Source organism: Exophiala bonariae (assembly GCF_035927105.1).
Source record: "Exophiala bonariae strain CCFEE 5792 chromosome Unknown scaffold_26, whole genome shotgun sequence".
NCBI classification, from domain to species: Eukaryota; Fungi; Ascomycota; class Eurotiomycetes; order Chaetothyriales; family Herpotrichiellaceae; genus Exophiala; species Exophiala bonariae.
Genome location: NW_027042501.1, coordinates 310,453 through 324,048, shown reverse-complemented (window position 1 = coordinate 324,048; position 13,596 = coordinate 310,453). Strand labels below are relative to the sequence as shown.

Genomic DNA, 13,596 nt, shown 5'->3' with positions numbered 1-13,596 from the left:
GTAGATGATTCGAAAGAGGCCTCAAACATAGATATGATTCCATAAATGGACCCAAACCTGCCAGAGGTACTTGGAACGCGGTCAGTGGATATCAACTTCGAAATCATTATTTGGTCAAGACAGTCTCATTGTCACATCATTGCGTGTCCATGGCTTTCTCACCTTCAGTAACACGATTGCTGGTAAGAACCCTGCATTACTCCAACGCAAGCTGCCCTCCTAACAGCTCGAGCAGATCGTGCTCTTTGTGGCACTGGGTAGTTTGACCTACGGGTACTGCTCGAGTATTATTTCGGTCACACTCGGCCAGCCATCCTTCATCACGTACTTTGAATTGGACAAACGAGCCAATGCAAGTGATTTGCTTGGGACCATCAATGGCGTCTTCCAGGCCGGTGGCTTCATCGGAACCCTGAGTTGCCTGGGCACTGCCGACTGGCTTGGTCGCCGCAAGGCCCTGCTTGCAGCGGCTATCTGCACAATCCTTGGAGGTGCCCTCCAGGCAGGAAGTGTCAACATCGGCATGTATATTGCCATGCGAGCCATTACCGGCATGGGGATCGGTATGGTTACTCCATTGAATTTTCCGTGTCGTAGCACCTAACTAAACAATTTTGCGAACAGGGGCCTTGGTGACGTTGGTTCCTCTGTACCAGAGCGAAATCTCTCCACCAAAAATCCGTGGCCTTCTGGTCGGTATGCACGGGACGATGATTGGGACTGGCTATGCTGTCGCTTGCTATGTCGGCCTAGGATTTTATTTTGTCAATGCTTCTGGTGCGCAATGGCGTATTCCTTTGGCCATTCAGTGTGTGCCACCGGTACTCCTCGCTTGTGGCATTATGATGCTCCCGGAGACGCCCAGATGGCGTGAGTGATGTTCCAAACACTGTGTGATAGTCCTGATCATTGACAATTTCCATTACCAGTCATCATGAGAAACCGTGTGGACGAGGCACTCGAGGCTTTCAAGGCCACGCGCGCGGAAACCTCGGACGTGCTGCTCAGTGACGAGGAAGGTCTCCGACAAGACTTTGAGCATCTCCACCGACAGACCATGCACGAACTTCAACATGTGGTTCCCTTCAAACGGTTCCTTGTCCAGAAAAGTCTGAGGAAGAGATGTATCATCGGTTTCCTCACCATGTTTGGTGCACAATGTACGGCAACCATCGTTATCAACAGTACGTAACCAGCACCTTACCCCAGATAAAGGAGGAGTTTTCTTCTAACACACCCCATAGACTTCGGTCCTATGCTGTACGGCAGCCTAGGCTTCGGCACCGTTGCACAGCTCGGCATTCAAGCTGGCTGGGTCTCCACTGCGCCTTTTGGCAATCTCATCAATGCCATGATCGTGGACCGAGTTGGTCGTGTTAGACTACTATGTAAGTCATCCTTTCCCTTGTCTGCATGCAAATGAGCAACGATATACTGATGCGTGTCAGTAATTGGCTTCACTGGTTGTATGCTGGCATTGGTCGGTGAATGTATTACGGTTTCGATCTTCCAGAACACTGGCAGTCGTGGTGCCGCTTCAGGGGCAGTGTTTTTCTTATTCGCCCACATCGTCGTGTTTGTGCTTTGTGTCGATGCCACTACCTACATCTACGCGGCGGAAATCTTTCCAACTCCACTCCGAGCCAAAGGTCTGGCCATCTCATGCTCTGGACTATTCTTCGCCACCATCATCTTCACGACCGCAGCCCCAACCGCTTTTGCAAAGATTGGCTGGAAGTACTACCTTGTCTTTGTCATCTTAACAACCATCACGATCGCCGTCGTGTATTTCTGGTTTCCAGAGGTATGTTTGACTCCACGGCTACTGCGTTTGACAAGAATTACTAATACGCTCAAAGACACGCATGCTATCTCTAGAGGATGTTCAGGCTCTCTTTGGCGACTCCGTGGTAGAAGAAGGCATTGCTATGGAGCAGTCGACTTCCGGCCTGGAGAAAACAACAGCAGAGTACCCTAAAGAGCGGCTTACGACCGTGAGCTCACTTGCGAAATCCACAGATCACTAGTATCTAATCCAAAATGGGATAATGTAGGATCTAGTTTACTTCTAAAGGCGGGTTGTATTACCTGGGGGATTTAGTCCTTCTGATATGACAGAAGATCTACTGTCACCGCCCGGTAGTTTCGTGAGATAGCTCGTTTATTCGCACATATAGGCTTCGAGCCATTTGATCTGCAATTGGAAGTTATTGGTGGTGCCTGAGTCTTGTGCTTTGATCTGTCTTTGACTGGGGCGGCTTTCACAGGCTGTTCCGCAGTACAAATACATAGTACGGTACATATACAGGGCAAGATTAATACCTTGACTATAAATCATACACACACTTCACTTCCTCGCAATGTAGAGTGTGCGGCGTATAGGTGTCAGGGGTTTCCCGCCCAATCAATGCACCCTGCCAGTATGATCCCAGTTGGCTCAATGGACGTCACGTCGACCTGGTCCATATTTCTTATCTTGGTGAGCCTGCAAGCTGGATCACTTACCAGCCTTCCTGACAGGCCGCTCAAGCGTCGACGAAGACTACTTAGTATTGCATCTCCTGATGATCGCGTGAATTTCCGCTCTGGGTATCACATCGTGTAATAGTGCTATGGACGACTGTTCTTCACGGACGGTTTAGTCCGCATGAACCCCCAGAATTCGGTTCGGAGCGCAATCGTTGCCAAGTGACAGGTCTTCAACATGATCATGAGACCGTTCGACATGTCAATACGTGAAAAGTACTCCTCCTTTGGATGCCCCCCCTTCAGAGCTAAGCGATCGTTGTTCGTAGTCATGGACTAATGGTGTTTAGACGTTAGGGGCGAAGTTGGACACTCGAAAGCTCAAATCTGGGGGTCCGCCAACCAGTTGAATTTGAATTACGAAGTGGTTCGGAAAATGAATTAACTTTCACTACTATTGACGACCTGACAAGAGGTAGGCTCCACAGATTGACCGCGGAGAACGGTAGACGACACACGAGACACGAGACGCGAGACACGATTTGGTCGACCTCGTTTGGAGCAACGAAACTCTTGTAACCGAGTAATTCTACCCTTGATAAGCTTTGAATACTTTGTAGCTGACTCGAAATCATCGACGCCCGTTGGAGCGCCACAATTTATGCTTTTGGAATTACGAGATACACGACAATCTTGACACGGTCGGACGGGATAGTCCCTACTTAGTATCTAGCCAGAAGTTCGGGATGTCACTGCGGATATCAAGTATCCGGGATTTCTCCACTGCTCTCGACGTGCGGGCTGGTCTGCTTTCCAATCCTTATATTGGACGAGATAAGACTAGTTACACGGAGGGGTATGGATTAGCGGGTTGAGCAGCCCCTGCAATGAGACATTGAAACGATACAACATATGTATGTCCGCGAACTTTGGACGTTGATTGAGCTTTCAATTTATTTTCCAACCAGCAAACCGACTCACGCCGTAACAAGCTATCGAACTCATCTAGGAAGAAAGAACGGCTTTTCGACAATTGACTATGGTTTCCTTCACGCTGGACGACAGGCAAAAGGCCCTCGTGGCTGAGGTTCGCGGAATAGCCAAGGATGCTCTCAGCGGTGCGCATGCTGTCTACTCAAGGCACCTTGATCAAGCCGACCGATTCAAAGCCACACGTCCATTTTACGAGAAGGCGATCAAGGCTGGTCTGCTGCAGTTACTCATCCCCAAAGCAGTTGGGGGTAGGTCGGAGTCATTCCTGGACACTGCGATAATCTTGGAGGAGCTGCATGGTGTCGATTCCAGTATCGTGGTGCATGCCGTCGGCACTGCCCTTGGCCTACTGCCACTGGTCATAGCCGGAACTCCCGAGCAACAGAAAAAGTATTTCCAGCCATTCATCAGTGGCGAAGGTACTCCCCTTGCCAGCCTTGCTCATTCAGAGCCCCAGGGGACGGCAAACTTTTTGGAAAAGGGTGGGAAGGGGTTTGGCGTCACAGCTCAAAAGGACGGCGACTTTTATATCATCAATGGCGAAAAGGTGTGGTATCCGAGTGGCTTTGCGCGAGATTTCTATATGCTAATACTATGAAATAGTTATGGACAACCAACATCGCAGGCTGGGACGAGAAAGGGGCCGATTTGACCAATCTCTGTGTCCGTTACGCTGAGGACACTGGTCCAGAGAAGCCTGAAAATGACCCAGCAGACAATGTCATGATTGTCGCCATTACTCGAGACGTCGTGGCGCAAAATGATCCGGAAGCATTTAAAGTCCTTTCCGAGCCAAACTTGATGGGCCACACAGGTGCGAGCGGTCCGCATACGAGGTACACCAACTTCAGGGTACCCGTCGACGCGTGTCTGTTTCCACCGGGCAAAGCCACGGCTGTCATCGAACAATCCTTTGGCGTCACTGCTGCATTGGTCGGCGCTATGGCTCTTGGGACTATGCGCGTTGCTTTCGAAACTGCCTTGGACTTTGCCAGGCGGGACAATCGTGGCGGATCGGTGCCGATCATCCAGAGACAAAGTCCCGCAGATTTACTGATCAATGCCAAGATCAAGATTGATACCTCCCGTATGATCGTCTGGAAAGCCGTGGACGCCCTGGAGAATGGACCCGGCAACGCCCAGGAACGCTTCGAAACCTGTCTCGAGGCGAAAATATATCCCAGTGATGCCTCAGTTGCCTGCGTGTGGGAATGCATGCAAGCCGTTGGAATGTGAGTCTCTTGGCCTCTCCCTTAATTCTACCTGATTCGGGCACGTTGGCAAGTTCGGGCTAGTTTCCTCCACTAATTTTGAAAACAGGAGCTCATACGGCAATGGCTCTATCTTTCCCCGACTGTTGAACGATGCGGCCGTCTTTTCGTTGTTCGACGGAGGCAACATTGGTATTAGGCGACGCCAGTTCCAGAGACTCCTAGCTAGCCCAGACTATCAGCCATGGGCCAATTTCAATTAAGTTCTCAGAGAGGTGACGAGGCTGAGTATAATGCTGCAATGTGTACGAAAATCATATGAGTCCGGTGCCTAAGTCTTCATTAACGTTTCCATCCATTCAGAATTCTGGATAAATTTTTCCAGTGCCCGTTAACTGGGGGGTTCATTGGCGTGACAATTTTCTTACAGTATCTCCTGAAGCTTAAGAGGAGTGGCTATTAGTATTAGGGCACCAAACGCCTGACGCGCAACCAGAGAGTGGCTATTAAAGCCCTCGGGCGCCGCCCTCCTTACCTACAAGGCCATTACTCTCCAGTCAAAGATCCCTCAGCGCCAGGTCTAAATGGCTATAATGGCACCGAGGTGCACGCCCTGGCATTATACGCGCAGGAGCACCTAGACACGTTACTCTTAAGCAGAGTCATAACCTCGTCGCTGACGTAACACAATCTCACGCAACCCGAATTCTGTATCGCCATGCCTCTATGCCTACACGTGACGTCCATCTAGCACATATATTCCATGGATCAGCATGATCCACATCTAGAGCCCCATGAGCCTCCCTACGCGACACCAGGGGGTGGGACCAACTGCTGGACCTCGATGAAATTCCCATCTGGATCCTCGATGCCCAACAGCTGGGAAAACCCGACCCACTCCTGGCCCTGAATCAACAACTCCCTCTCCGTCTCGTTGGTCGTGACATACGGCCCGAATCCAAAAGCATTCTCCACGCTCTCAATGCCCTGCGCACCAAGCCCGATTCTCTTCGAGATCGTGACCCCATACTGCAGCATGCGTTTCTCCGCGTCTGCCAGACTCGGGACGATCAACCCGATGTGACTGAATGTGTTGGGGCGTCTGGTGGTCGCCGTGATGTTGACGTCCGCCGAGCCCGCGAAATACTGGAACTCGATCATCCCGTTGGCGTTGTTCTTCTCGCGCAGGAGTTCCGCCCCTGTCTGATAGCCCGTCCCGTTGCGTCCGCCGTGCGCGTGGCCCATGTATGTCACGCTGTAGTGCGGCGACAGCTGCGCCGTGAACATATGGCGCATACCCAGCACGTTGCCGTAGAACTCTTTGCTGGCGGTCAGGTTGGACACGATCAGCGAAAAGTGGTTGATGGCGTAACCGAGGGTTTCTGGCGGGGCGAGCCCGTCGGTCCCAATGGTCATGAAGTCGGCGGGTGGGAGCGCAGTGCCGTTGCCCGAGCTGGAGTCTTGTCGTGCGTGGATGATGCAGCCTTGCGTCCCTTGTATGATCAGCAGGGCAACGACGCTGCAGTAACTGGCGATGGAGGTGATGGCGACCATGTTGTTGGCCGTGGGAGTAAATGAGAACTGGTTTGTTCTGGTCGTTGATTTAGTTGCTAGTTAGTTGCTAGACGACTAGAGATAGATGGTTTCTCTAGTAAGACTTTGGGTAGAGGTCCTTGCTGGATGATTGGATAATGTCGTTCTCAATCGTAACATGCGATCGGCCATTCTTTATATACATCCACGCTCCGATTGCCTCCCGTGGAGAGTCAATGCATGCCCGCCTTCATATTTCATCAGGTATGCTTGTCCCTACGTACCTTCAACTAGGCAAGGCATACGTTTAAAATAGTTTGTCCAGTAAAACACAAGCCAGTTCGTGGAGACTTCTGCATGCAAACCGCGTCACTAGGACACATCAGGCTTCCTTGGATAGTGGGCATTGCGGCTCTAAGCTTTAGACTGTGGTGCCTGAGAGCTTAGCACCGACAACGCTGTGCGCGGCAGCCGTCGACCCGTGCCTTTCGTCATAAGCTAGCACAAAATTCCGAATCCCGAGATTAAATGCCTCGTAGAGCTGAGATATTATGACCGTAGGGTAGCATTGAATAGCTATCGCGCACTGGAATGGACGACATAAAGTCCGACATAGTAAACGAGTAGAGATCGGGAAGGCTCAGGAGTGGAGATGGGGGCGAGAGAGCGGCTCTATGCTTGCCAAGCCATCTTCATGCTTGACTGTTAGCGGCTCAGAGCGGCTCTGAGAGTTGCTGTTACTTTCATCTGAACGTCGTCGTCGTCGCTATGGAGTACGAGGACCTTTATTTTCAGGATTCATCGTCTGTGTGTTACGCAATTGAGGATTGTTGCTCCTCAACACTGTTATGTCATTCGACCGCTGCGGTACAGATAGGCCCCTTTTGTGGCTTGCAGAAGGCGATCTCTGGTTGGGCGCCTCTTATCCCAACCACTCACTAACCATGTGGCAATTTGCCGACGGCATTTCAGCTTCGAATTTGTGGCAGGATGCTATCTTGAAGACCGCAAACACCTTGTTGGACCAAAGGCATAACCGCAGCCCCGTCACAATTCTCTCTCTGTCCGTTTCTACCGGCTTGAAACACTTATGGGACCTATCGTGGCAGAACAGGAACGGCCGAACCCAACTTATCGTAAGCTCTATGATGAGATCAAGCCAGCGGCGGGAACCTGGACGATTCCACACCATGCCATAGAGCCTGTATATTGTACAGCCCTCATTCTCGCAAGGCTAGCATTGATTGGTCACGACATCCAGGCCGAATACAACGAGAATCGGGGTGGTGCAGGACTTGTTGGAATCGACGTGGATTTTCGAGAAGCTGAGAATGATCTCGCGAAATACTGTAAGTTATTGGCATCCAATTATTCGTCTTGGTTCGAGGCGCATGCTGATGTTCTTTTCCCGAAAGCAAATGCCTTGGCGAATTACAAAGCCATCACAGAGTTTTTGGATATTGACTTCCCTTCGCGCATGAAGGCGTTAGAAGGATCTTTTTCGTCGAATTTCCGTGATATTGCTCTTCGGAAGTTCTCAATCGAGCAGTACCGAAAGGAAATTGCAAACAGCCCGCTGGCGGAAATGATCAAGCGACTCGAAGCCGGACAAGAGATCCATCGCGAAGATCGCGACGCTGAGGCGATCGAATTTGTAGAATTCCTGAAGGAGACGAACAAAGATTTGGCCACGATGGTTAAGAAGACTATGTCTGAATCGGTATCTAGGATAGCTTCGATGAAAATTGACAAGAGACATGAACAGACACGTGATAAGATTAGGGAAGAACGGAAATTGCTTGTTTGGAAGATGAGTTTGGCATCATTCAGTGGCCTCACGCTGTTGATACCGACGTTGATCATGGTGTTGCATCCGGGGATCATCACCGCCTTAGTCACAACTTCCGTCTTTGTTCTGGTGGTTGGTGTCATCCTTTCGACCTTGATGACAGACGCAGATCCAAAAGATGTCGTTGCAGCCACCGCAGCATACACGGCTGTTCTCGTTGTGTTTGTTGGTACAAGTGGAGGCAGTACAAGCGCCGCAGGTGGTACAAGTACTGACTCAAGCAACAATTCATCAATGAGCAATGGCGCGATTGGGGGAGTAGTTGTGGTTTCGATTGTCGGTACCTTTCTGCTCATGATAGCACTATTCTTTCTATGGGTGTTCATTGCATTGAGGATCCCCGGGGTGCCCATCCCCATTCCTGGGATGGGAAAGCAAAATCCCCGCCGTAATGAAGGAAAAAAATCACGGTCCATTTTGAAGATGGCTCAACAGGAGAGCCAAGAATGGGAAGCGTATCGCAACAGGGTCGACGTAGCGATCAATTGTCTACCAATCGCTCCTCATTAGATCTCAGCTCCAGCCCATCAAGATCTTCCTCTCATACTCCAGAAGTATTTGTCGTAGGGCTTGAAAGCAACCTCGCTGTCTATCTATGTATCAGCACGCTCACTCGCTCGAACAACCAGAATCTATAATCAATTCGAACAGAAGAATCATTGAGCCTCTATTTTATTCATGAAATTCTTCCTCATGTTAGCATTCACCACGCCGCCAACTCCGAAAGCAGGCTGAAAAGCAAGTTAGCAATGTTCATCCTGGAGCTGCGCCATTCGATCAAAACTTACTATTATTCTTCCCATTCTAGCAAAAGCACTAACGCCCCAATCTCTCAGAATTCTCGAAAATCGCTCATTGAAGCCCAAACGCCCCTGTCTATTGTACAGATCTAAACCGTGAAGGTGAATTGGTGTGGAAATTAATTGAATGGCCGCTGGAGCGAGAAATTGAGCAGTGTTTGCCCGGCCTGACTCGGTACTTAGAATTTTGGAAAACTTTGACTTGACACTCGGCGGAAGATTAACAAGTTGTGGCGCAATCAAGGGTGGTAGATTGAAAGATGCAAAGATGGTCAAAGAATCTCGAATGGCGAACAAAGCGTACGACAGCCTCGGAATTGTGGCGGCTGGAGATGAAGAAGGAGCACCGAACATCTTTGCAAATTGTGAGTCCTTGTACACGCAGATACTCATGTTGACCGAAGATGTTGCGATGAATTTTGTGCTTCCAGAAGTGACAGCCGATGCATTCTTAGACGAGACTGTGGACGATATCGTGTCGACGGTATTTGCAGTGGCATATGTGGAGAAATAGAGGGCAAATATAAGGAGGAATGGCTTGGAAACGAGGTATGCATGTGGTCGCGTGAGAGCAGGGTATAATGCTCGACGTAGGCATGATGAAAAGGGGGAGCCGGTTGCGGCCTTCTCAACGATAGATCTCAAGGGTGTCAGTTACAGAGGTCACTGTGGAAGTGGTATGAGACAAACCGATCGATTACTGAGATGATAGGGGCTATCAAGGCTGAAGCAGTCGCGGCAGAAGTGAGATCGGCAGCGAACCTGAGGCCAAGGTTGGACGTATTCCATTGGAGCACTTTTCCTGTTTCAATGCGACCATTCTTGACTGATGGTACAGGTATCTGAGGGCCAGAGGATGGACTGGCGGATGTACCAGTGACTGGACTTGCAGAGACTTGTTGAGAGGTATTGTTATCTTGAGTCATTGTCAAGGAGGGCATGATGGCGGAGGACTGGCTCAGAAGAGCAGTGCATTGGAGATAAGAGATCTGAATCTCGTGTTGGAGGGCTGGTGTTTGAGAGTAGAAGAGTGCGTTTTCAATGAGTCCAGGGTTTCATAAAAAATCCTAACGGCAACGATATCTCCCTCAGTCCCATTCTAATCGACCAGGAGAGATGTTCTGGAGTCGAGAGACGGCGATCTGGGGAAGGCACGCCCTTTGAAAAATAATTGGAGTCGCGGAAACGGAAGATTACGATTAATTAAAGTTCGGGGCATCAGTCGCCGAACCGGTGATAGCCGGAGGAAGGAGCCACTGGCATGGCCATAGCCGAAAACACATATATGTACGAGTATACTTCTCGGAAGGAGCGTCCGATGAATACACTCGTCAGCCATGTAGTTTTCGTGTTTTCGAGGTCAATCCCGATGCTCTCCATATGGGTGATAATTGTATTGATGTAGATTGAGTCGTCCAACGTGTGATAGGGATACACGTCTATAGATGTAGCCGTCTTGTCGACTTAGATATATTTACAAGGATTTCTCCAGCATGAGATACATCCCAACGAAGAAGCTGCGAGTTTTATTTCCCTTTCCCTTTCCACTCCACATATACTCATTCACAGGTCTTTCTTTGCTCTCGCAATCTTCACCTCTTCTTGCAGATCATGTTTCCTACCAGTCGCATGTCTCTCTCCAACTGCCTTCTCACCACCAATAGCTCGGAATGCCTGGTAGAATGTCCATTCAACGATCTCTTCTACCGGTTCATCGAACATGTATGGTAAAGCGGGAACTGCGGCGAGACCGAGCTGTGCATGTATTAGTATATCGGGTCATCATCCGCCCAAGCACGAATGACTTACTCCTATGGGGCCCCATGTCCTGATTGTCGTGTTGGCGGAATTCTTCAACGCTTTGCCAGAGTATTTGACAATACTATGGATCGTGAAGGCCGGTAAACCCATTGAGGCAACACTCTGAAACACTGCTCTCTGTGCCATGACGCTCCGGTAGTCCTCAATTGCAGGTATATGCACAGGAACGGGTTGTGGCTCCGCTTTCGTAGCTGGCATGGGTGCTGTTGCCGCCGAAGCATCTTTGTGCTCGTCACCGTAAGGATATAGTAGTCTCTGGTTTCGCTTATATGCTTTCCATCCTTCGTGACTGACATCGCCAAGGATGTATGCCCAGGACACGCCGTATGCGCCTCTAACTAGCCACGGATGTGCCACAGGTCGAAATGATTCACCAATATCGGATGTATAGGCAACATAGCGATGTGCGCTCAGCATAATAGTCCGTAATCGGTTCGCATATGCTGCATATCGAGCGGTTGTCTCAGTTGTGTCGGGTCCCAGTCCCTCATAGAGATTATCCATCCAGTCATCTTCACGGTCGACCAGCTTTTGCAAGTCTTTATTCAAATTCTCTCGTGGGAAGGCAGAATTGCCCGGGGTTCCGGTATGCGAGCTTCCATCTTTTCCGCCTGCCATTGTTGAACTTTAGGGGAGAGACACTGATGTCGAGGTGGGAGAAGCTCAGGTCTCAGCTGGCTGCGGGAAATAAAAAGGTAGCCTGCTCACATTTGTATTCAAGGTTGTGGCGATTTATTTGAGGTGTGCATGTGCTCTGCAAGAGGAACTGGGGATCAATCCCGGGGAGCAACGGGCAAGTTGCAGGCAATGACGAACAGCTCGGGAGTTAATTTGGGGCCCAAGATTGTGGCTGTAGATATGTGGCTACGGTTGTGGCGCACAACGCTTCGTCGGTGATATGTTGCTCCGTATCCGCCGCGTCTGGCGGTCCTTATGGTGTCCCGTACATGTGCAACTGAGCTTTGAAGCTATCCGCATTCATAGGGTCTGGATGGCCGCAGTTTGATCTTGTATTGATTCAACCACCACTCCATCCTCAAACCACACGTCTCTACCTCGAATACCCCCCTTTCTCCGTCAAGATGGTTGTTATGTATAATGTCTTCGGCCGCCAGATTGGCTCCCACTGGGTACGTACCCCGACAACGAGATCGGCACCCCTTGGACGAAAATATACAAACACATCCAGAACCTCACATCTAACATTTTCCAGCTGGCCATGGCCACTCTAGGCACGACTTTCGCTGTCCCTTACCTCATGACACGTGGTGGCAAACCCACGCCCCAGGCAGCACCTCCCATCAATGCTGGAAGCAAGGACGAAGCCAAATTTATCGAGTGAGCAATTTTCCCAGGTTCAACGGATCATTACCAGCATCAGCTTCCTAACCTCATGATTATAGAGAATTTTTACAGGAATTCGAAAAGGGAGAAAAGGCCAAATAATTCTCTTCGACTGAGTCTGGCGCGCTAGACGTGATGGAACAGATTCACTTCCTCCAATCGGCCGTCCTCAAGAAATCAAAAACTACGAATGCATTGTATATAAGTTAGATGGATGGAAAATGCCAATCGAGTTTGCCCTGGAAATCTCCTCTGATAAAGAGACCATTGCACTGTGTTCCGAGAGCCTCGACGGGACGATTGTCCTCATGGCTTCAATTCAAAGACTTCTCCGGCCTCCGTGGGTCGACCCATCTTGACTTTCGCGGAGCCTGCTTGAAGATCCATAACGATAGAAAACAATGTCTGGCTGGTACTCTTCTCTCCTACCGCTCGATTGATTGCCACTGGGAAATTCTGCTCGTCCTTCAAAGCTTCCCCGATGTTTTGAGCTGTCGGCTTGTCCATGCGTTTGATCAATTCTCGGATTCGATCCAGTCGGACCGGCGAGTCGTTCAAGAACAGGGTACCTTCCACTTTATGTGATTCCACCAAATGATTCGTGTGTGTGCAAATTCCATCTGAGTTCTGTGGCATCTCCACGATATCGAAAGCCGTGCATTCAAAACCATTGGCCCCAGTGGTGCCATCTGCAATAGTGATATGACAAGCTGATGCCACCCCAAACTTTCGCAAAGCGTTTTCAGCCTCTGCTCTGGAAGAACTGTTCAACACTGTGCGGAGTGCAAGATGACATGGGATCTTGCTGTATGATACTCCCGGTGCTTGAATCGCATTGAGAGTAACACCCACTCCAGCCGAATTCAATCCAATTTTCCCGATCAGACCTGCCTCTGTCATCATGTGAATGGTCGGCTTGGATCCTCCCTGGTCAATATGCAAACTGATGATATTAGGAGTCTGCTCGAAATTCCAGTCCCAATTCTGTGCCAGGAAACTCGAGTCAGAAGTCTTCCAGGACAAGGCTGTACATCCATCACTCAGCATCCCATAAGCGATCTCCGTGCGAACGTTCAAGGCGATGATGGACTCGAGATCCTTTCCAGACCCATCGGCCACTCCTTGCATCTCCTCGACATATTCGGGATAGGACGATTCCAGGAACGGCAGAAAGCCTCGTCCTACATCACGCACTTCCGGCCATGACAGCTTTGTTCGTGACTTGAAAAATGCCGAGTAGAAGGCGATACTGCCGCTGATTTCGTCCTTGGCCTCGCGACCATGTTGCTGACCAATCTGCTATGATATTAGTATGTTTTAGAAGTGAATTGACGGAGGGAGATGTTAACCTCATATGGTGTCCCGGAACAGCGAATGTGCTTCATCTTGAATATTTTGCCTCAAATCAATTTAATGGTATAGTTTACAATGTTCGCTCTTTTTGATAAGATGAATACATGGGAAAGCATCCTTCACTCTTCACGAAGTAGGATGAGTGAACGATAGTCATTCTCACGGACTTGAGCGCACTCATTACACAAGACTCCTGGGTGGCTCTTAGTGGTTGCTGAAGTGTTCA

The 13,596-nt window shown here is 49.8% G+C and overlaps 8 protein-coding genes across 8 annotated transcripts; 4 read left to right on the top strand and 4 right to left on the bottom strand.

Annotated features, from left to right (window-relative positions):
• Positions 1 to 149: 149 nt before the first annotated feature.
• LTR84_006824 (uncharacterized protein) lies at positions 150 to 2,027 on the top strand (the record flags this gene model as incomplete). The annotated part of the gene is made up of 7 exons (XM_064850382.1): positions 150 to 182; positions 227 to 563; positions 625 to 870; positions 930 to 1,184; positions 1,245 to 1,388; positions 1,449 to 1,804; positions 1,860 to 2,027. 7 exons carry the CDS (start codon positions 150 to 152, stop codon positions 2,025 to 2,027), a joined length of 1,539 nt encoding a protein of 512 aa, XP_064702864.1.
• A 1,478-nt stretch (positions 2,028 to 3,505) lies between these two features.
• Positions 3,506 to 4,933, top strand: LTR84_006823 (uncharacterized protein; the record flags this gene model as incomplete). The annotated part of the gene is made up of 3 exons (XM_064850381.1): positions 3,506 to 4,006; positions 4,063 to 4,691; positions 4,780 to 4,933. 3 exons carry the CDS (start codon positions 3,506 to 3,508, stop codon positions 4,931 to 4,933), a joined length of 1,284 nt encoding a protein of 427 aa, XP_064702863.1.
• Positions 4,934 to 5,474: 541 nt separating this feature from the next.
• On the bottom strand, positions 5,475 to 6,224 carry LTR84_006822 (uncharacterized protein; the record flags this gene model as incomplete). The annotated part of the gene is made up of 1 exon (XM_064850380.1): positions 5,475 to 6,224. The coding sequence occupies one exon, from the start codon at positions 6,222 to 6,224 to the stop codon at positions 5,475 to 5,477; it is 750 nt and encodes a 249-aa protein (XP_064702862.1).
• A 1,069-nt stretch (positions 6,225 to 7,293) lies between these two features.
• Positions 7,294 to 8,562, top strand: LTR84_006821 (uncharacterized protein; the record flags this gene model as incomplete). Its single annotated transcript, XM_064850379.1, has 1 exon — positions 7,294 to 8,562. The coding sequence occupies one exon, from the start codon at positions 7,294 to 7,296 to the stop codon at positions 8,560 to 8,562; it is 1,269 nt and encodes a 422-aa protein (XP_064702861.1).
• Positions 8,563 to 8,708: 146 nt separating this feature from the next.
• On the bottom strand, positions 8,709 to 9,793 carry LTR84_006820 (uncharacterized protein; the record flags this gene model as incomplete). Its single annotated transcript, XM_064850378.1, has 3 exons — positions 8,709 to 8,783; positions 8,841 to 9,492; positions 9,543 to 9,793. The coding sequence occupies 3 exons, from the start codon at positions 9,791 to 9,793 to the stop codon at positions 8,709 to 8,711; spliced, it is 978 nt and encodes a 325-aa protein (XP_064702860.1).
• A 622-nt stretch (positions 9,794 to 10,415) lies between these two features.
• LTR84_006819 (uncharacterized protein) lies at positions 10,416 to 11,291 on the bottom strand (the record flags this gene model as incomplete). The annotated part of the gene is made up of 2 exons (XM_064850377.1): positions 10,416 to 10,607; positions 10,662 to 11,291. 2 exons carry the CDS (start codon positions 11,289 to 11,291, stop codon positions 10,416 to 10,418), a joined length of 822 nt encoding a protein of 273 aa, XP_064702859.1.
• Positions 11,292 to 11,755: 464 nt separating this feature from the next.
• LTR84_006818 (uncharacterized protein) lies at positions 11,756 to 12,119 on the top strand (the record flags this gene model as incomplete). Its single annotated transcript, XM_064850376.1, has 3 exons — positions 11,756 to 11,803; positions 11,887 to 12,011; positions 12,077 to 12,119. The coding sequence occupies 3 exons, from the start codon at positions 11,756 to 11,758 to the stop codon at positions 12,117 to 12,119; spliced, it is 216 nt and encodes a 71-aa protein (XP_064702858.1).
• Positions 12,120 to 12,323: 204 nt separating this feature from the next.
• On the bottom strand, positions 12,324 to 13,402 carry LTR84_006817 (uncharacterized protein; the record flags this gene model as incomplete). Its single annotated transcript, XM_064850375.1, has 2 exons — positions 12,324 to 13,313; positions 13,367 to 13,402. 2 exons carry the CDS (start codon positions 13,400 to 13,402, stop codon positions 12,324 to 12,326), a joined length of 1,026 nt encoding a protein of 341 aa, XP_064702857.1.
• Positions 13,403 to 13,596: the final 194 nt, after the last annotated feature.